General features: G+C 45.8%; 1 protein-coding gene across 8 annotated transcripts in view; it reads left to right on the plus strand.

Moving 5' to 3' along the window:
• LOC132394573 (discoidin domain-containing receptor 2-like) overlaps positions 1-8,406 on the plus strand; it is a 133,649-nt gene extending 125,243 nt beyond the window's left edge. For all 8 annotated transcript variants that reach the window (XM_059970873.1, XM_059970875.1, XM_059970878.1 and 5 more), the window contains 4 exons: positions 540-737; positions 1,898-2,132; positions 2,852-3,001; positions 3,383-8,406. In XM_059970873.1, coding sequence (XP_059826856.1) covers positions 540-737; positions 1,898-2,132; positions 2,852-3,001; positions 3,383-3,523 — 724 coding nt within the window. In that variant the 3' untranslated portion in view covers positions 3,524-8,406. The remainder of the gene's footprint in view (positions 1-539; positions 738-1,897; positions 2,133-2,851; positions 3,002-3,382) is intronic.
• Positions 8,407-21,646: the final 13,240 nt, after the last annotated feature.

Genomic DNA, 21,646 nt, shown 5'->3' on the forward strand with positions numbered 1-21,646 from the left:
TCATGGGCAAGGTGTACAAAATCAGGAAAGGTATGGTAAATCCATACAGAACATTGGTTAGACAGTAATTTTATCTGATATGATCAATCTATTTTAAGAAGGATGTGAAGTTTCTAAATGTGGGCTGGTTCCAGGGACATGGGCCAAGGTTAGACAGTTCTCCAATGAACATTGGTTGATGTATTAGATAAGGACTATCTTACACAGGGCAAACAAGGTGTTCACTTATCAAAGGATCATAGAGTAAGCATTAAAATGTCTGGGAGGAAAAAGAGGAAAATTTTTGTTCGGTGGAAAGGAGTGAGGAACTGGAACGGAGAGCTCAGAACAGTGGTGGAAATAGAGCCCAAATGCACATTCAAAATTAGCTAAACAACACTGGAAAGAGGGGAAGGGAGTCAGGGCTGGTATGGAATCAGTGGACCAAATGGTCACCACCTGTGTCATATTTGTCTCACCAGATGAACGATGATTCAGGGTTGTTGCTGGAGGCAGTTTACAGTCGTCCTCACCTCTAAGCCTCTTCTTTCCACCAACAGGAATGATTTCTTGAAGGAAGTGAAGATCATGTCACGGCTGAAAGACCCCAACATCATCCGGCTGCTGGGCGTATGCGTGAGGGATGACCCACTCTGCATGATCACTGAGTACATGGAGAATGGGGATCTCAACCAGTTCCTCAGCCAGCACGAGCTGGGAGACAAGTTTGCAATGGCCACCAACGTCCCGAGCATCAGGTTAGCAGCTGAACCCCATTGTGACCCAGAGAAGACCCATGGTACCAGTGCTGACTTGGCAAGGACCCCTTCATTTATTTAAGGAAATCCAATATGGTTGACACAGGAGATCCATCTGTAATTCATTTCTAACCCCTGTAAACTGTCCTGACTGAGCCCTCTGACCTAAAGATGACTCTGGTAGCCATTTTTTAATCTAAGGAGATTTCCAGTGTTGATCTAAATAGTACTCCCATTACTGACCCAACAGAGAACCCAATACATTATTATTGAGCCAATGGGACCTTTATAAATTCCACCTCCTCTTTATGCCTTATAATCCCTTATAATCTGCCCAACACTTCCCTCTGGATCTCCATCTCCTTCCTTCTATTCCATGGTCTACTATCCTGTCCTATCAAATTCCTCCTCCTTCTCCCCTTTGCCCCTTCCACCTATCATCTTCTTGCATAATCACCCCTCCACTCCCCTCCCACCAACTTTCACCCTCACCTGCTAGCTTGTACTTCTCCCTCTCCCCATGTCACCTTGTTCTGGCCTTTGCCCCTTTCCATTCTGGTCCTGAAAGGTTTGTAGCCTGAAACATCGACAGTTTATTTGCCTCCATGTGTGCTGCCTAATCTGCATTTTCCAAGTGCTGCTCTGGATTTTCAGCATTTGCAGAATCTCTTGTGTTATTAGCTTGGAGAGACTTCTAAAATTGATCCCAAACTACTCCCCCAATGTTGACCAAACGGAGAACTCCATCACTGACCCAGCAGAGTCCCACATTACCCACTGTTGACCAAGGAAACCATTGCGTTCCTTAGCATTGACTGAGGGAAGATGGTACTGAACCCATGATTTATCCAGGGTGTTTTATTTCTTTCTTATTGATGGGCAGGACTCTGTGCATCAACCTAGAGGGGCAACTTAGAGAACATAGAACAGTGCAGCACAGTACAAGCCCTTGAACCCACAACGTTGTGCCAGTGTTATACTCTAGGATCAATTCCAGCCCTTCCCTCCTTCATCCTTCCGTAAGATAAATCTCTTGATAATTGTGCTGGAATCCATGCGCGCTCCAAAACCTGTGTGTCCCTCATTTTGCTTCATTTCTACAGGAAATAACATCTGCTCTCCCCTTTCTCCCTCTCCTTGCCCCCCTCCCCCCAAACCAGTTATCCAAGCCTCGTGCACATGGCCAGCCAGATCGCTTCAGGCATGAAGTACCTGGCTTCAATGAACTTTGTTCACCGAGACCTTGCCACGCGGAACTGCCTGGTTGGCGAGAACTACACCATCAAGATCGCCGACTTCGGGATGAGCCGAAACCTGTACGCGGGCGACTACTACCGGATCCAGGGGCGGGCCGTGCTCCCCATTCGCTGGATGGCCTGGGAAAGCATTCTGCTGGTGAGCGACCATGGGCTAGGAGGCTGGATGATGAATGCAGAATCTCTGAGCTGGGTTATGGCTCTGTGACACTAGGGACTCCCATTACAAGGGGCATCAAGAACAAGGGAACCTGTCTGTGGCTACTCTGCAGATCCCATTTTATATCCTACTGAAACAACACCCATGTGTGCTGCTTGTACTTACACCTTTTAGAACAGAGGACTCCGAAGAGTACAATGCAGGCCCTTCAGCCCACAACGTTGTGTGCGAACCTTTTAATCAATCCAAGATCAATTTTACCCTTCCTTCACAGCTCTACATCCTATCAATGTCCCATTGTGAGCTTTAACAACCTTCTAAAACAATCCACAACGTCAACTGTAAACTTACAAACCCACCCTTCCACTTCCTCATCCAAGTCATTTATAAAATTCAAAGAGCCAGTGTTTCCTTAGCAGAGGACTATGGTCCTGGTGCAGTAGATGGGAGCTGGCAGAAGACCAGAGCATGAACAATGTCTCTATGTTGTAGTACTCTGATTCTTTTTTTTATTTGAAAAAATAATGTCACTTGTGAACCAGGCAATGGGTGAGACTGCTTTACGTGACACAACTGCGGATGGGAGGGATTTCGAGAGATCTCACAGCCTCTGTGCTGGCTCTTAGCACACACCCCATCTAACCTTGGTGCTAACAGCAGAGCAGCTCTGACCTTCTGATCTCCTCCTTTCCCTGCAGGGCAAGTTCACCACCAGCAGCGACGTCTGGGCCTTCGGCGTGACCTTGTGGGAGATCCTGGTGCTCTGCAAGGAGCAGCCCTACTACCACCTCACAGACGAGCTGGTCATTGAGAACGCAGGCGAGTTCTTCAGGGAGCAGGGCAAGCAGGTAATGCTTGGGGGGTGCTGTGGGCTGAAGGGCCTATATTTCAATCTACCCCATCTCTCCCACATTTCCCTCCATTATTCTATCATCCGTGCATCTACCTAAGAGTCTCTTACATATCCCTAATTTACCTGCCTCTAACACCACTGCAGCAGTGCATTCTAGGCACCTAGCACTCTGTATATATTTGAAAAAAATATCTACCACTGACATCACCCCCCCATACCTTAAAATTATGTCCTCTCAAATTAGCCAATTCCACCCTAGTGAGAAAAGCACTTTATTTCCACCTCTCATCTTCATTTGCACCTCTATGACTCATGTGTTTCTGTGCTGTAGTACATTATGACTATGATTCCCACTGTCTGTCTCTTGTTCCCTCAGGTTTACCTCCCTCGCCCAGCCATCTGCCCCCAAGCCCTCTACAACGTCATGGTGAACTGCTGGAGGAGGGATGCCAAGGACCGGCCAACTTTCCAGCAGATCCATCAGTTCCTCACAGAGGATGCCATGAACATGGTGTAGACAGGACTTGGGCCGGGTGAACCCGGCTGACACCATCTCTGAGACTGAGGGCCATCACATTGAGGAGGGTCTTCCATAAGCTGCCGCCGCTGTAGGAGCTTCGCCTTAGGGCCTGGGGTTGGAACCTCTAGTACTTGTAGGTTTACTTTCCTTTCGTCTTGCAGTAGTCACTTGAACAGAACTTGATGGCCAACAAATCTTTGTGCACTTGGGCTCTCCGGCACACCTTGCTCCGTGGAAGGGTGGTGATACATGGGCTTCGCAACAAGTTCCAATCCCCACCGCTGTCTCAGGACCACACACTCATGTTCAGGCGGAACCCAGGAATCAGCTTCTCCCCTAAGCCCAACCCCAGCCTTCCACCCTCTCTCCTCTCCATGAATTGCATGGGAAAAGCCTGTTGAAGGATTGAGAACTGTGAGCCCTTTGGATTCTTTTATTTTTTGGGAAAAACACTGGAATTTGGAACTTTACTGTGGGTCAAAAGGTTTCTGTGACATCTCTCCTTGTAGCTCACGGTGCTCCATCTCAGCTCCCTGCTGCCAGTGGGGAGCAACATTTTGTGCATCGTCTCACCACCTCTCTGGTCTTGGCCAGAACGTACTACTGTGATACAGAATGCTCATTTGACTACTAAGGCTTAACCCACTGGAGCAAGAGGAAGAGTGATTGGGAAGTGTGTGTGTGTGTCTGTCTGTCTGTGTGTCTCTCTCTCTCGCTCTGAATGCATGTAGGTGTCGTTAAGTGTATACAGGTCTGTTTGATTATCTCTTTGAGAGAGCAAGTGTGTGTGGACGTGTTCTAAAATACCAAATTTCTGGAGGAACCCGACAGGAACTTGTCTCTTTGTTAGCATGCATACATTCTGATGAGCGTGCACAGATATTGTGGTTCATGTGGTTTTGTCAGAATGTCCTTGTTATCTGTGTGTATGTATGTGCTCTGTACTCGAGCACACCTATGTGAGTTTGCTCATTGGTGAGCCAGCAAGAAAGTATGCATGTGTATAACTGTGTGTATTTGTGTGTCTACCCAAGTATATATGTAAATGTGTGCATGTGTCTACATGTGTACCCGTAAGTGCACACACTTGTATGTATGGGGTGTGTGTGTCTATATACACTGACGGGTATCCAAGTGTGTGTGCGCATGTCTACATATGCATATGTGTAAATATGTGAACATGTATATATGGTGTGTGTGTGACATACAGTATGTGTTTCTGTGAATGTGTACATGTGTATATAAGGTTTGTGCATGCGTGTATGTCCACATATGTATATCTGCGAATGTGTGAATGAGTGCTTGTGTGCATTTCAGAGTGAGAGAAAGAGTTGCTGTTAAATGTTTACTCCAATCAAAATACAAAATTAATTGAACACTCACTCCAGCTCCATTGAGGTGAAGTGAATGCAATCCTGGTATAAGCAGAACCACAGCCACTGATCCACCAGAGATGCAATGCATTCTCGATGGGTCACAGAATTCCTGCAGCATGGACTTCACTGCCTGGGTCAACACTGGACTATTGCAAACTTACTTGATCAGCCAGCACCCCCCACGCCACTAAAGAGGGGGTGTTGTTTATCTCACTGTCTCTCAGTGATGGGATCAGTGATGCTTGAATTCGAACATTAATCCTAACTATTCACACAGACAATTTCAATTGATTTGACGACAGGTTTCTCAGGCGATTCTGTGGAATTCACTGACAGGACTGACCTTGGGCAATGGTTTCACTCATTCTACATTCTGACTTAGCATGACTTGAATTGGGGAAGCTCCTTTTCTAGTTGTACTTGGCTTCCAAAGAGAAGAAATGTGTGTCCGATGAATGGGACAGATTCGGGTTGAAGACTAATGGACTGTGTCAATGTGAGGATTCTGCCTTCAGTTGGAAGAACCCTCCAGGGCAGAGACAGAATCAGGGGTTTGGATTCATCCAACGTGGCTTAACTACTGAATGTGCATCTGACTACTCAATGGACAAGAAGCTGAGAGTCTGAGAGCTTCAATGGGACATTTGTCATTGCTCCCCATGACCTCAAGTTATTCATTAAACCATCGCCTTTCTCCCACACTGCTCAGCCAGTGGGGTGACAAACAAGTCCAACAGCCACCTCCCAATCGATGGATTTCACAGGCCATTATCCAACATGGGTGAAAGACTCGATCTGTGGAGGGGGTAAAGTGGGCTTTAACCCAACTTTGGGGGGGGCTGTGAAACCTGGTAGGGGGAGGAAAACATCAGATTCTGGCTAGACTTGGGTCCTAAGGAGCGGCCCACAAGTCCGGTGAGTTAGTCTAGTTCACCCTGTAAAACATTGAGATGGGACAGAGAGTGCATAGTCATGTCTGGTTCCACTCTCTCATCTCCTCTTCCCCCCACCATGCAGAGTCCAGTCTGGTCCTGACATTAGACAGAATCTCGGGGGGGTAAAGTGAGATAGGGGAGGCAAATGCTGTCCCCAATTTCCTTGATGTGAATGGTGCTGGTCATCATTGGGAGTGCAGAGAGGTGCATCAATCAGCAGCTTTCTAAGCAATTCGGCCTCTTATAAACTTCCTTCCAACCATCCTCCACCTCTTGCCACCTTCCTCAACCCCCCCCACCCTCCTCATGAATCATTCACCTTCTGTGGTGCTGGTACACGCCAGCGTTCAATGCCCATCCCTAACTGACCCAACACCCATTGGTCCCTGCAGCAAGTCACCTGGTTAGGATGGAGATCACTCTTAGTCACAATGAAAGCTGTAATGGGCTTGAGGGGCTGAATGTCCTTCTCTGGTCATTGCTGAGAGTCTGGAGCCATGAATAGAACTTTGCTATGAAAGCCCATCAACACATGCAGGTAGTCGGTCTGACACTTCACTGACATTGAGTAAATGTAGCTTAAATCGCATCTCTGCCTCCATGAGTGAGTATTGTAACCACAATAGGCAACTGACTGGACCCATCCCCTCACACCCCTTCACTCACCTCACCCAGCCCACAGTACAGAAATCCCACAAGCTGGCTTGTATTACTCTGAAATATACAGGGTCTGGAGATGACTTGATTGAAGGAGTGTTTTTGGGTGTAGGGGTGGGGGGAGTGTGGATATTAAGGAGCCAATGAAAGATATTCCTGCTGATGGAAGTTTGAGGAAAGGGGAGAGAACCTTACTAGAAGCCCAGTCCAGGAATTTTCAGAGTGAACCTGAAATTCGCTTGCTGGAAATCCAGATTAATGCGCGCACACATACAATGCTGGATGATCTCGGCAGGCCAAGCAAAATCAGTGGAGAGGACTAAACAGTGGATGTTTGGGGTGAGGACTGTCAGGACTCTCTCAAACTGAAGGTTGAAATATGGGGCTTCAATCTGCACGTTCTAATTCCATCAATGCGTTCTGCCCTGGGTTGATGAGTCTGGCAGAGAAGGAAGGTGAAAGGGCTTGGGAGGTAGACCAGTCTCCATCACATTAAAAGGCTGGAGGGTCAAAGCCTCACTGCTACCCTATAAAATATTAAACTGCAAAAATGGCTTAAGCATATAAGCTGTACCAATCTGGTCAGGTGAGTTACAAACCAAAGGCAGAAAATGTCGGAAGATCTATCTCAGCCAGTCAAGCAGCATGTCTGGAAAGAGTGTGCAGTTAATGTTTCGGATCAGGAATTCTCAGTGCAAACCAGAGACTCAGGGTGACTCTGATGCATGGAACAGGCTGCATTCCTAGACATTACTGTTCTGTTTCCAATTCCAGTTTGATTTTGGTTTCAGTCCTGCAAACCCAAAATGTCCACTGTTTCTTTCTTCTCACAGATGCTGCTCAACCCTCTGAGTTCCTCCAGCAAGTTGTATGTTGCTGCAGATTCCAGCATCTGCAGTCCCTCATGTCACCTGATTAGTTTGCCTGTGTATGGGTGCGTTAGTGTAGAATCACAATCAGACGATAATTTCACTGCAAATCTCATGTAGATATGGTGCTGTCATCTCGTCGTTTAATCTTTGAACTCTTTCTTTGGAGAGGTGTATAGTTTCCTACCAGTCCAACTACTGCTCAGGCAGGTACTTTAAACATCCTGCCTTCAAATCCAGGAATAGGGTGGTCATTTGTTCTTAAACCATTCAACGTACCACAGGTACTGTGGATGTTTAAGATTGTAGATGAGGAGGAAGTGCACGCAGTGGCCATTTTACTAGGCATGCTTGTACCCCTGCTCATTAATGCAAATATCTAATCAGCCGATTATGGTGGCAGCAACTCAATACATAAAAGCATGCAGACATGGTCAAGAGGTTCAGTTGTTATTCAGATCAAGCAACAGAATGGGGAAGAAATGTGATCTAAGTGTCTTTGACCATGGAATGGTTGTTGATGCTAGACTGGCTGATTTGAGTGTCTCAAACTACTGATCTCTTGGAAATTGTAAGCACGCCGTCCTTAGGGTTTACAGAGAATGGTGCAAAAAAAAATACTGTGGATGAAAGCACCTTGTTAATGAGAGAGGTAGGAGGAGAATGCTCTGACTGGCTCAAGCTGACAGAAAGGCGACAGTAACTCAAATAACCAAGTGGTGTGCAAAAGAGCATCTCTGAACGCTCAACACGTCGAAACTTGAAGCGGTTCCACTGCTCTACCTAATAAAGTGGCCACTGAGTGCATATGTGTAGTATAAATTTATTGATGTATACGGTGAAATATTAATGGGTATTTTTTTTCTAAACCTTTTGTGTCATGGAATCAAACTGTCCTGAATTCTGTGGGGGATGTGTGTAAATATTTTACGAAGAGATTTTTACACTAATATATATGAAATCACTTTAACGCTTCTCGGTAGATCTTGTTCTTGCTTGCATTGCTGTAGATGTTTGTAATAAAGTGTCGTTTGAGTGTTTAATGCTTGCGTTCTGCGTCTCGCATCTCGGGAGGAAATCGGAACACCCGGAAAACCTGCACGTTGGTAGGGGGTGTGTGAGAACCCCGCGCAGAGACAGTGCCGAAGGTTGAGGTTGAACCCGGGTCGCTGTGGCCCTGAGGCGGCAGCTGGGTCTCTCAGTGCCTCCCGGGGCCGAAGAATGGGAGAGATGAGAGCGTCTCATGTGGCCGGGGACTCCCCGGTAATATTAAGGCCAGAGTTAAAGTGAGCACCGAGGCCCTGTGCTGGCGAGCATGCCTGGAGGAATTCAGCGCGTTAAGGCGCATCTAAGGACTGAAATGGACAGTCGTTTCGGGCCGAAACCTTGATAACTACCAGAGGATGAGGGGGGCAGAAACCAGAATAAAAACGTGGTGGGATTTACAAGCTGGAAGGTGATAAGTTAATTGGGTTAGTTTTAAAGTTAGAGTGGTGAAAGTTTAGAGTCATAGCTATACGGCACGCAAACTGGCCTTTCCATCCATCCTGTCCATTGTGACCAAGTTGCGAAACTGAGCTAGTCCAGTTTGACCCATATCCCTCAAAACATTTCCTACCAATGTACCTGTCCAAATGTCTTTATAATGTAATTGCGTTCACCTCCACCACATCCTCTTGCAGTTTTTTTCCAATATGCCCACTACCAAATTAAGCTTTGACCAGCGATCAACCCATACACCGTATCGGAAATTTGAGAGGAGGGGATTTCACTCAGGTCCACTGTCCCAGTAGAAAAAGTTAGCAGCGAATGGGGGCAGTGTAGTTTAGCTTTGACCAGCGACAAATCAGCGTTTGGGATTGATTCGTAAGAGCAAATTTAAGGAAGGCGTGGCCAAGCACAACAGCCATTCTTCGAGTGAACAGAGTCAGAACGGTGATCTTGAGCCTTTAGTTCTTCGAAGCTTCAGTCGGAGAAAGCAAAGGATAGAAAAGCTGAAGGTTAAGTTTTGCCCCTTTCCCTTTTTATACCTGGTGTTAGGGCAGCAGAGATGCCAGGCAGTTGAATGCTCCTCTTTCGGGCTGTGGAAAAGCAGGGAGACCCCCAATGTCCCTGACGACTCCATCTGCGAGGTGCATCCAGATGCAGTTCTAACAATCCGCGTTAAGCAGTTGGAGCGGGAACTGGATGAACTTCGGATCATTGGGGGTGGGGGAGGGGTGATTGATAAGACATTTGGAGGGGTACTTCCACCCAAAGTTCAGGGCACACGAAAATGGGTGACATGAAGGGTAAGGGGTTAAGAAGCTGGTGCAGAGTACCCCTGTGGCCATTCCCCTCAACAGCAGGTGTGTTTAACACATGGGTAAGGAGTTGAGGGCATAAGTAGGAGGGAGGGCATTAGATTTTTGGATCATTGGACTCTTTAACAGGGAAGGTGGGACCAGCACAGGAGGGATGGTTTGCACCTGAAAAGATGGGGGACTAATACCCTAGCAGGAAGGGTTGTTGATGCTACATAGTGGGGTTTCAACTAGAGTTGCAGGGGGATGGAACCAGAGTACTATAACAGTTAGTTGAGAAGTTACAGAGACAGAAATTGGAAAGATGTCAGAAAAAGTCAGGAATCAAAAGTTAAGCATTAGTCTAGTGTCCTGGGTTGTGTATGTTTCAATGTAAGAGGTATTGTAGGAAGGGTTCATGGCCAATTGATCAATGCCTGGAATTATGACGTTGTAGCCATTAGTGAGACTTAGTTGCAGGACGCTCAGGGTTGGCAGCTCAACATCTCAGGGTTCTGTTGTTTCAGATGTGACAGAGTGGAAGGGATTGAAGGAGGAGAGATGGTGTTATCATTCAGGGAAAATATCACGGCAGTGCTCTGTCAGGGCAGACTGGAGAACTCAACGAGTGAGGTGTTTGGGTGGAACTGAGAAATAAGAAGGATATGCCCTTGTTATTGGGACTATGTTACAGGTCACCTAACAGTCCACAGGATTTAGAGGAACAAATTTGTTGATATTGCAAACTGTTGCAAGAAAAATAACATTGTTATAGAAGGTGATTTTAACTTTCCACATTGACCGGGAATCGCACACTGTAAAAGGACTAGATGGGCACGGTTTGTCAAATGCATTCAGGAAAGTTTCTTTCATCAGTACACAGAAGTCCTAACAAAAGAGCATGCAATACTGGATCTGGTAAAAGGGAATGAAACTGGGCAGGTGAAAGTTTATGTCTGGGAGCACTTTGCATCCCATGACCACAATACCCGTAGTTTCAAAGTGAGTATCTTAAAAGATAAGTTTGGTCCTCGGGTGGAGTTTCTAAATTGGAGAAATGCCAATTTTGTGGATTGGAACTGGCTGTTACCTGGTGAAGGTGTACTTGGAAAGTGGGAACATTCTAAAACAAGATTTTGAGAGGTCAAAGCTTGTATGAGCTTGTTTGAGAGATCAATGCTTGTATGAGGCAGAAGGAATTTAATGCAGGTAAGTGCAAGGTTTTGCACTTCAGTAGGAGCAGGGTAAGCCTTACACATCGAACGGTAGGGCACTTAGGAGTATGGTAGGGCAAAGAGATTTGCGAATACAGGTACATAATTCATTGTAAGTAGTGACACAGGTAAATAGGGTAGTAAAGCAAGTTTTTGGCATATTGGCCTTCATAAATCAATCTATTCAGTAGAGCAAATGGGATGTTATGTTGACATTGCTGATGCCTTATTTGGAGTAATGTGTGCAGTTTTGGTCACACACCTACAGGACAGATGTAAACAAGGTTGAAAGAGTACAGGGAAAACTTGCAAGGATCTGGGGAACCTAAGTTATAAGGAGAGATTGAATAGATTAGGACTGTATTCTTTAGAACGTTGAAGATTCTGAGATTTGATACAGTTATACAAAATTATGCCGGATATAGTTAGGATAAATGCAAGCAGGTGTTTTCCACTGAGATTGGGTGATAGTACAAGCAGTAGTCACGGATTAAGGGTGAACAGTGAAAAGTTTAAGGGGAACGTGAGGGGAAATTTCTTCACTCAGCAGGTCTTGAGAGTGTGGAATGAGCTTTCAGCACAAATGGTGCACATGAGCGATTTCAATGTTCAGGATAAGTTTGAATAGGTCCATGGATATTAGGGATATGAGGGCTATGGTCCCCGTGCAGGTCAATGGGAGTAGGTGGGTTCGGCATGGACTTAATGGACCAACGGATCTGTTTCTGTGTTGTACTTTTCTACCTTCTTCGTGAAAACTTGCCCTGCAGGTCTGAGGTCTGTTTAACATTTTCTCTCCTCACTATCTGAATGGTGTCAAGTAAGGAAAAGGGGAAGTACAACGAGATCTAGGTGTCCTAGTTCATCGGTCACTGAAAGTAAACATGCTGGTACAGCAGGTAGTGAAGAAAGCTAATGGCATGTTGGCCTTCATAACAAGGGGAGTTGAGTATAGGAGCAAAGAGGTCCTTCTGCAGTTGTACAGGGCCCTGGTAAGACCACACCTGGAGTATTGTGTTCAGTTTTGGTGTCCAGATTTGAGAAAGGACATTCTTGCTATTGTGGGAGTGTAGCGTAGGTTCACAAGGTTGATTCCCGGGATGGTGGGACTGTCATATATTGACCGATTGGAGCGACTGGGCTTGTATACACTGGAATTTAGAAGGATGAGAGGGGATCTGGTTGAAACATATAAGATTATTAATAGATTGGACACGCAAGAGGCAGGAAACATGTTCCCGATGTTGGGGGAGTCCAGAACCAGAGGCCACAGTTTAAGAATAAGGGGTAGGCCATTTAGAACAGAGTTCAGGAAAAAACTTTTTCACTCAGAGAGTTGTGGATCTGTGAAATGCTCTGCCTCAGAAGGCAGTGGAGGCCAATTCTCTGGATGTTTTCAAGAAAGGGTTAGATAGAGCTCTTAAAGATAGTGGTGTCAAGGGATATGGGGAGAAGGCAGGAACAGGGTACTGATTGTGGATGATCAGCCATGATCACATTGAATGGCGGTGTTGGGTCGAAAGGCCGAATGGCCTACACCTGCACCTGTTGTCTATTTTTTATTGTCTGTTGTGCTGGGCGCAGAGGCTGGTGGGGTGGTAGGTGAGGACAAGAGGAACCGTATCCCCGGTAGCGTGCCGGGATGATGGGGTAAGGTCAGACGTGTATGAAATGGAAGAGATACGATTGAGGGCAGTGTTGATGGTGTAGGAAGGGAAGCCCCTTTGAAAAAAAAAAGACATCTCCTTCGTTCTAGAATGAAAAGCCTCATCCTGAGTGCAGATGCGGCCCGAAACGTCGACTGTACTTTGTTTTCCGTAGATGCTGCCTGGCCTGCTGAGCTCCTCCAGCCGTTTGTGTGTGTTTCTTGAATTTCCAGCATCTGCAGATTTTCTCTTGTTTGTGATTTGACTCTTCATTCCTTTCTGTGGATGTTACCTGCTCTGCCGAATTCCTCCAGCATTTAGTTCATGTTACCAATTTGTAATACTATTTTCATTTTGCTGTTATTTGTCTTGTTCAGCCTCAATGCATTGGGTAATGACTTGATCTGTATGACCAGTGTGCAAGACGGGCTTTTCACTGTATCTCAGTACATGTGACAATAATAAACCAATTCCAAATCCAGTTCCAGAGTTTTGCAAAAAAAAAATGCGGCGGGGGAAGTTTTAGTAGCACGGAACGGCACAGATCGAAGCTCCGGATAAAAGAGAGGGCATTAGGAACTAAATGAAGGCCCTGTGTTCAAAATAGCGACATTGTAATATGGCCGTGACTGGATGTAGATATTTCCGGAGACAGGCTGTCTACCGATATATTTTATAAACCAAAGGATCCCACGACTAACTTGACTATCCTCCCCCTCCCCCCCCCCCACACACAAATACATCCTGTGAAACAGCCATTTTCTCGATTCGTTCGCCTCCGCCGCATTCGATCCCAGAACGAGGCTTTTCTTTCAACATCAAAGAAATCACCCTTCTTCAGATAATGGGGTTTCCCATCCTCCACCACTGATGCTACCGTCACCCGTCTCTCTTCCATTTCCCGTACACCCACGCTCACCCCATCTTCACGCCGCCTTAACAGGACTAATTTCTCTGCTCCTCACTTATCGGCCCGTGCCCATCCGCATCCAACACATAATTCTCTGCAACATTTCCCTTTTCAACGGGACCCTGCCGCCAAACACATCTTTACCCCCCCCCCCCTCAACTTCGCGTTGCACAGGGTTTGCTCCCCCCGTGACTCCCTTGTCCACTCGTCTGTCCCCACTCATCTCCCTCCTGTCACTTATCCCTGCAAGGGTCAAAGGGTGCTCCACCTGCCCATTCGCCTCCTTTCTCACCTCCATTCAGGGCTCCAAACAATCCTTCCATGTAGACAGCACTTCACCCGCGAATCTGTTGTGGTCGTTTACTGTATATTCCGTGCTCCCAGTGCGGCCTCTGCTACGTTGCTGAGACCTGCCGTAGATTTACCGCTTTGTCAAGCACCCGCTCCATCAAGGAAAAGCGTTGTTTCCCGGTGGCGAAATATTTTAATTACTGTCACCATTCCCAGTCTGATATGTCGTTCCATGGTTTCCTTTTCTGCCACGATGAGACCAGCCTCAGGTTGGAGAAGCAACACCTCATATTCCGTCCAGGAAACCTTCGAACTGATGCCAATAACATCAACTTTTCCAGCTTCCGATAATTCCCCCACACCCCCGCCTCTTTAGTCAATTCCCCATTCAGGTGTCTTACGCTGGTGCCATTCTTCCTTCCACTCTCCTCTCCTATCAGATTACTTCTTCTCCAGTCCCTTACATTTTCCACCTATCACCTCCTAGCTTCTTTCTTCATGCCCCCTCCCCTCCCCACCTGGCTTCGCCACTCTAGCTTGTCCATCTTCCCCTGCCCTCTTCCCATCTTTTTTATTGTGTCATCTTCCCCCTTCCTTTCCAATCCTGATTAAAGGCATTGGCTTTATTTCCTTAGATGCAGTTCCTCCAGCATTCTGTGTGTTTTGCCGTAGTCTTCTATGCCGTGGGTTTCAGTTAAACACCCTAGTTACTGGTACTGCATTTACCACTGACTTAGTGTTTCCGTATTTCAGGTGAAGAAAAACTTTCTCAATTGGCCTCTAAACCTTCTTTTCCTTAAACTTATGTCCTCTGGTTATATTCTCTGCTAAAGGGGAAACTGTCTCATCGACTTTGCTGTCTATAACCCTCGTAGCTCAATCAGATTACGCTTCTGTCTCCTCTGCTCCAAAGTGTAAAGGAAAAACAGCCTGGCCCATGTGTTTGCCGACCTGGGTAAGAAAGAAAAAGAGAGATAGAACTGGGATCCAACATCAAGATGCAATAAGCATCTATGGTTTTGCATACACCCCGGAGGTAATTTGACATAACCTATTATCCCCGTTACAGCCAGCACGCAGTTCGACTATAATTGTCTAATCCCGCACCCACCCTCACCAACCATATATCTCCCGAATCAGAATTTCAGGTGACTTTGCCGAAACGATTTCACTGCGGCCGGGGAGACTGAGGTGGCCTTCAGTTGCCCGAACCATTTCTTTTATCTGCGGAAGGTAGCCCTTCGACTTACGTAAATCTGACATTTTACGGAAACAGGTCAGGTAGATCTGTGTTTTGTACCCAACATGTCAAATGTCCAGACCTGATACAATGAATGCATATATTGAACGACACCATGCACACAAGGAAAGCTGCTCATTATATAAATATAGATTGGAATTCCCCCCTCCCCGAGTGAAGACGTTTCTGCTCACTTCAGTCCTAAACAACCGTGGCCTTGTTCGAAATTCCCCAGAGAAAACTTCCTCTGGTCTATGAAGTCCCCGCTAAGAAAGCTTTTGTAAAATCTCTCTCTGTGCTTATAAATCTGGGGAATATTTGGGGCGCGCGCGCATCCGTGACTATCTCTGTGACTCGCTTCCCTGTGGCTCACCTGCAAGGCTTTATATCGCGCGAGTGGCTCAGCAGACACTAAAACAAAGCGGCAGGTATTTTTGGCAGCGTGAATATATCTATGTTAATAGCACCACGTACGAAGCCTGTCTGTGTGAACATTCTGCAAGATTTATGTATTTATCTTTGAGCAAGAGAGAGAGTTTGTTAAAGAGAGACAGACTGAGATCCTAAACAGGGAGAGTAAAGAGCGAATGTGTGTGCGTGTGTCTATGAATACGAGTTATTTTTATAAATGTGTGTAAGGGGAGAGAGAGAGAGAGAGAGAGAGAGAGAGAGAGAGAGAGAGAGAGAGAGAGAGTCGTTAAGGAAGTGATGGTTCTGTGGGTAATCTGAATGTATGTGTGTACATGTAGCAGAGAGATTTGCATGTGTATACATGAGGGAGAGAAAGTTACCAAGTCCAGGAAGGACCTGTGTAGCAGGGGACAGCGGGATTGCTCTCTAGGGTGGAAAATTAGCGAGGCACTTTTGTTTGCTCCTCTCTAAACTTCTTTCGCCTGGAAGTCTCAAGTTAGGTACCATCCAGGGCAACTGGGTTCCGTTTCAAGCTACCCGGACCTCAAGCTGCAGGTCACAGTGAACTATAGTGTTATCGAGTCACAAATAATCAGGAACAAATAATCAGGCCCTTCAGCCACCTGGTCTATACCGACCAAAATGTTTATCTAAACTAATCATTCGATCAGCAGATTTGCTGATGATACAAAGATTGGAGGTGTAGTGGACAGTGGTGAAGGTTTTCAAAGCTTGCAGAGGGATCTGGACCAGCTGGAAAAATGAGCTGAAAAATGGTAGATGGAGTTTAAAACAGACAAATGTGAGGTATTGCACTTTGGAAGGAAAACCCAAGGTGGAACATACAAGGTAAATGGTAGGAAACTAAGGAGTGGAGTAGAACAGAGGGATCTAGGAATACAGATATAAAATTCCCTAAAAGTGGCGTCACAGGTAGATAGGGTAGTAAAGAGAGCTTTTGGTACATTGGCCTTTATAAATCAAAGTATTGAGTATAAGAGTTGGAATGTTATGGTGAGGTTGTATAAGGCATTGGTGAGGCCGAATTTGGAGTATTGTGTACAGTTTTGGTCACCGAATTACTGGAAGGATATTAATAAGGTTGAAAGAGTGCAGAGAAGGTTTACGAGGATGTTGCCGGGACTTGAGAAACTGAGTTACAGAGAAAGGTTGAATAGATCAGGACTTTATTCCCTGGAGCATAGGAGAATGAGGGGTGATTTGATAGAGGTGTATAAAATTATGATGGGTATAGATAGAGTGAATGCAAGCAGGCTTTTTCCGCTGAGGCTAGGGGAGGAAAAAAAGAGGACATGGGTGAAGAGTGAAGGGGGGAAAAGTTTAAAGGGAACATTAGGGGGGGCTTCTTCACACAGAGAGCGGTGGGAGTGTGGAATTAGCTGCCAGATGAAGTGGTAAATGCGGGCTCACTTTTAACATTTAAGAAAAACTTGGACAGGTGCATGGATGAAAGGTGTATGGAGGGATATGGGCCAGGTGCAGGTCAGTGGGACTAGGCAGAAAAATGGTTCGACACAGCCAAGAAAGGCCAAAAGGCCTGTTTCTGTGCTGTAATGTTCTATGGTTCCATGGCTCTGTGTTTGCCCAGTTTGGGCCATATGCCTCTAACACATTCCAATCCCTGCACCCATCCTGGGGTCTTTTAAATTTTGCTATTGTACTTGCCTCAGTCATTTCCTTTAACAGCTCATTCCATATTTTTCCTATTGCCCTCTCACTTTGAATCTATGCCCTCTGGATTTTGCTTCCCTTTCCGTGGGAAGAAAGACTGTTGGCATTCACCCCATCTATGCACTCATGATTCTTAAATAGATCTTTATGTTTTTTAGTAATTTTAATACCTAGGTAAGTAAAATAATCTGTAACAATTTTATATGGTAAATGTTTATAAATTGGAACTTGCGTATTTAATGGAAATAGTTCACTCTTGTTAAAATTCAATTTATAACCAACAAAGCCATCTACTCTACATCATAAAATGAGTGACCCCAGTGTCTTCAGAGATTTCTTGCCTGGCATCAGTGGGTGCATTGCCAGGATTTGTGATATGTACCAGCTGCCCATATGACCATCCACCACCTGCTCCCAAGGCTTCACATGACCCTGATTCAGGGGACGGTGGTGGTGCTATGCAGGTGCTACACCTTGCTCAGGGTGAATGTCAGATGTACCTCCTCCCCGCCACCAGATAGCTTATCCTAGAGCAGGATGTGACCAAAAGAGGTACGGCATCATCATTGTCTTGTACAACTGCAAGATGACATTCCAACTCTGATTCTGAGTGCCAAATACCTTCTTCACTTCCTTGTCTACCAGTGACGTTACTTTCTGGGAGCTATGTGTTTGTATTCCTCGGTCTCTGCTCTACAGCACTTCCCATGAGCGGTTACTAACTGTGAAAGTTCGACCTTGGTTAAAATGCAAAACAGCACACAAAATTGAATTCAACGCTATTTGCCAATATAATTTTCCTACTTAGTCAGCCCCTGTAGTTCTTCATAACCTTCTGCACTGTCTATGGTACCAACTGCAAACTAACCATTCTCAACCGAATTGCTGATATAAAAGATGAACAACAATGGGCGCACCAATCCCTGTGGTACATCACTAATCACAGACCTCCAGTCTGAAAAACAACCTTCCACCATTAGCTTCTGCTGCCAATTAATGATGAATCCACTTAGCTCTCTCACCCGGGATCCCAAGCCTTCCACAGGGGACTGTGTCAAAGGTCTTGCTAAACTTCATATAGACCACATCCACCACTTTGCCCTCACCAGTCCTCTTGGTTACCTCTTTCAAACTTTCTAATAGAGTTGTGAGATGTTATTTCCCACACATAAAGCTAATCAGTCCTGTCTACCTAAATGCTGGTAGATCCCGTCCCTCAGATTTAATTCCAGTATTTTATCATCACTGATGTCAGACTCACCTGGCAGAGTAATGTAATGATAGGCTGTTAGATCGGAATTCAATTCCATAAGACAAAGGAGCAGAAGTCGGCCATTCGGCCCATCGAGTCTGCTCCGCCACTTCATCATGAGCTGATCCAATCTCCCCTTTAGTCGCATTCCCCCGCCTTCTCTCCACAACCTTTGATGCCCTGACTACTCAGATACCTATCAAACTCTGTCTTAAATACACCCAATCACTTGGCCTCCACTGCTGCCCGTGGCAACAAATTCCATAGATTCACCACCCTCTGGCTAAAAAAATTTTTCGCATCTCTGTTCTGAATGGGCGCCCTACAATCCTCAAGTCATGTCCTCTCGTACTAGACTCCCCCACCATGGGAAACAACTTTGCCACATCCACTCTGTCCATGCCTTTCAACATTCTAAATGTTTCTATGAGGTCCTCTCATTCTTCTAAACTCCAAGGAGTACAGTCCAAGAGCGGTCAAACGTTCCGAATATGTTAACCCCCTCATTCCCGGATTAACCTCTCATTAACCTTAAGGGTATCCTGCACGAGGACTCACAAGTCCTGTTGCATCTCAGAACTTTGAATTCTCTCCCCATTTAAATAATAGTCTACCCGTTTATTTCTTCTGCCAAAGTGCATGACTGTACACATTCCGACATTGTAATTCATTTGTCACTTCTTTGCCCATTCTCCCAATCTATCCAAGTCTCTCTGCAGACTCTCTGTTTCCTCAGCACTACCGGTCCCTCCACCTACCTTTGTATTATCAGCAAACTTAGCCACAAAGCCGTCTATTCCATCATCCAAATCGTTGATATACAACGTAAAAAGAAGCGGCCCCAACACGGACCCCTGTGGAACACCACTGGTAACCGGCAGCCAACCAGAATGGGATCCCTTAACTCTCTGTTTCCTGCCAATCAACCAACGCTCTATCCAAAAATGTAACTTTCCATTAATTCCATGGGCTCTTATCTTGTTTAGCAGCCTCATGTGCGGCGCCGCTGTCAATAAGGAAACCATGTGGGTTTCCTACGGGCACGCCGATTTCCTCCGGCATTCCAAAGACGTGCAGTTATTGCTCGGGTTAGTGAGTTATTGGCAAGTAAGCTAGCTCCGGAAGCGTGGCGACAATCCTCGCTGATATGAATTGACGCAAGCGACGCTTTACATGTGATAGGTAAAACTAATCTTTAATCTTTTGTCTTTGCTGCCCCTATGAATGAACATTAGCTATTCTCCAGTCGGCTGGAACTCCTGTAGGTAAAGAGGGTCCAAGAATCTTTGCAAGTGCCTCTGCAATTTCGTCCCCGGCTTCACATGAGATCCCAAGAATGCATTTGATCAGGAACAGGGTATTTATCCGCCTGAATGTGCTTTAATGGTGCCGATACCTCCTATAATAAACCCACGGTTACTGGTTTTGCAACTATCCCATAAACTCCGGGGCAAGACCTTACCATTGTATATTTAAGTTAAAGACGGAACTGCACGCACCTCACGCGGCACCGAAGCTCCTCAATGCACAAGGCTTTCCCTCACTCTAAGTATACACAGCGCATGCGGGGTGGAGAGAGTAGGGGATATGTAGATCAGACATAGCGTGGGAACGATAGAAGCTTTGGATCGGGGAGCATTCGTCCCAGGAGGAGTGACTCTCCGATTGACGTCTGGTCAAAGTGAAATAAATTTGTTCTTTAGGTAAACAGCGGACTCCATGTGAATTCTTTCCAACAGCAAAATGTGTGTGTGTGTGTGTGTGTGTGTGTGTGTGTGTGTGTGTGTGTGTGTGTGTGTGTATTGAGTATGCTTCTGTTGTGACTGGCTGTGTGCATGTGTGTGCGTATGTTTATATGTGTGAGTGTGTATGTTTATGTGTATGTATGTGTATTTGGGTATGAGTGTGTGTTTGTATGTCTGTATGTTTGTGTATGAGTGTGTATGTTTGTGTGTTGGACTGTGTGCATGATTGTGACCCACAGCACATAGCTCCTTTGTCCCATCATATCTACACTAGCCGCCAAGTAGCCTTCTGGAATCAGTCCAATTTCCAGCACGTGATCTGTAATCTTCTCCCCTTGATAGTTCATGCTCATCCAAATGCTTCTTCAATGCAGCGAGTTTATGCCTCCGCCACCCCCAAAAGGCATGTATCCCAGATTCCAAGCATCCCCTGAGGCAAAAAAAAATCTCACTCAGATCCTCTCTTACTCCTCTCCTTAAACCCATTCTCTCTGGTACTGTATAAGACACCTCTGCCTTTGTGAAGTATATTAATACCGACCCTAGCAATGCCTTTGATAATTTAGTGCATTTCCTATCGTACACCCTCGACTTGTCTACTCTGTCCTCATAATATAACATAAACCATATGAAGCCCTCTAATCCAGCCACAATACAGGTAAATCCATTTTGCACCCTCTCCTCATCCTTCCTATAATCCTAAATTGGGGGGGGGGGGTTGGGGGGGGAGGGACATAATTAAAAACTTTCTATTCCAGGAAAAATCAGGCGAGCCTCCACAGCACCTTCTCGGTGTGTGTGTGTGTGTGTGTGTGTGTGTGTGTGTGTGTGTGTGTGTGTGTGTGTGTGTGTGTGTGTGTGTGTGTGTGTGTGTGTGTGTGTGTGTGTGTGTGTGTGCGCGTGTGCACACAGCTATTTTACTAAATCCTTCCTGTGCTGACTACCATCCACACCGTAATTTCGAACTGCAACTGCCTCATCGTCCTCTGCGGTAATAAAAAGAACCAGTTCACTTGCTGATTTCTGAGCTCTGTGGCGCGGTGCGCTGAACATGAAGCGGGCTGTTTGTCTGCATCAGTTCTTCACACCGCTACCGCAGCTGCCGTACACTGAGCATCTATTTTCACACGCGGCCGGAAACCGGACGCTGTGAGATAGGCAAGTGTGAGAGCGGGGTAAAGATCTAGTGCAAAGTTAGTTGACATCTGTAGGCAAGCCGGATTTATCCGCAGGGAGTAATCATCTCGGACGTATGTGGGCTTTCGGATAATTTACCTGATAAAGAACAAAGGTAGAATTGGAATTACACCGTTATTAATTATTAGATCTTCCGGGAGGGATCCAGGAAGAATCTGTTTTCGATTATATAAAATTTATGTAATTTCCATTCCCTTACGGATTGTGGACAGCATCGAATTGTGGAACCTTCCCTAATTCCTAAAACAAAACAGGAAATATGGGAGTCCATGAAATGGGAAACAAGGTTAATGCTTACAGTTCTGATATCCTTCTGGAGAAACATCTCGCTCTGATATTATTAATCGTTTCTCTCTCCGCAGATGGTGCCCGACCTGCTGAGTTTATTAAGCACTTTCTATTT

Source organism: Hypanus sabinus, chromosome 5, assembly GCF_030144855.1.
Source record: "Hypanus sabinus isolate sHypSab1 chromosome 5, sHypSab1.hap1, whole genome shotgun sequence".
NCBI classification, from domain to species: Eukaryota; Metazoa; Chordata; class Chondrichthyes; order Myliobatiformes; family Dasyatidae; genus Hypanus; species Hypanus sabinus.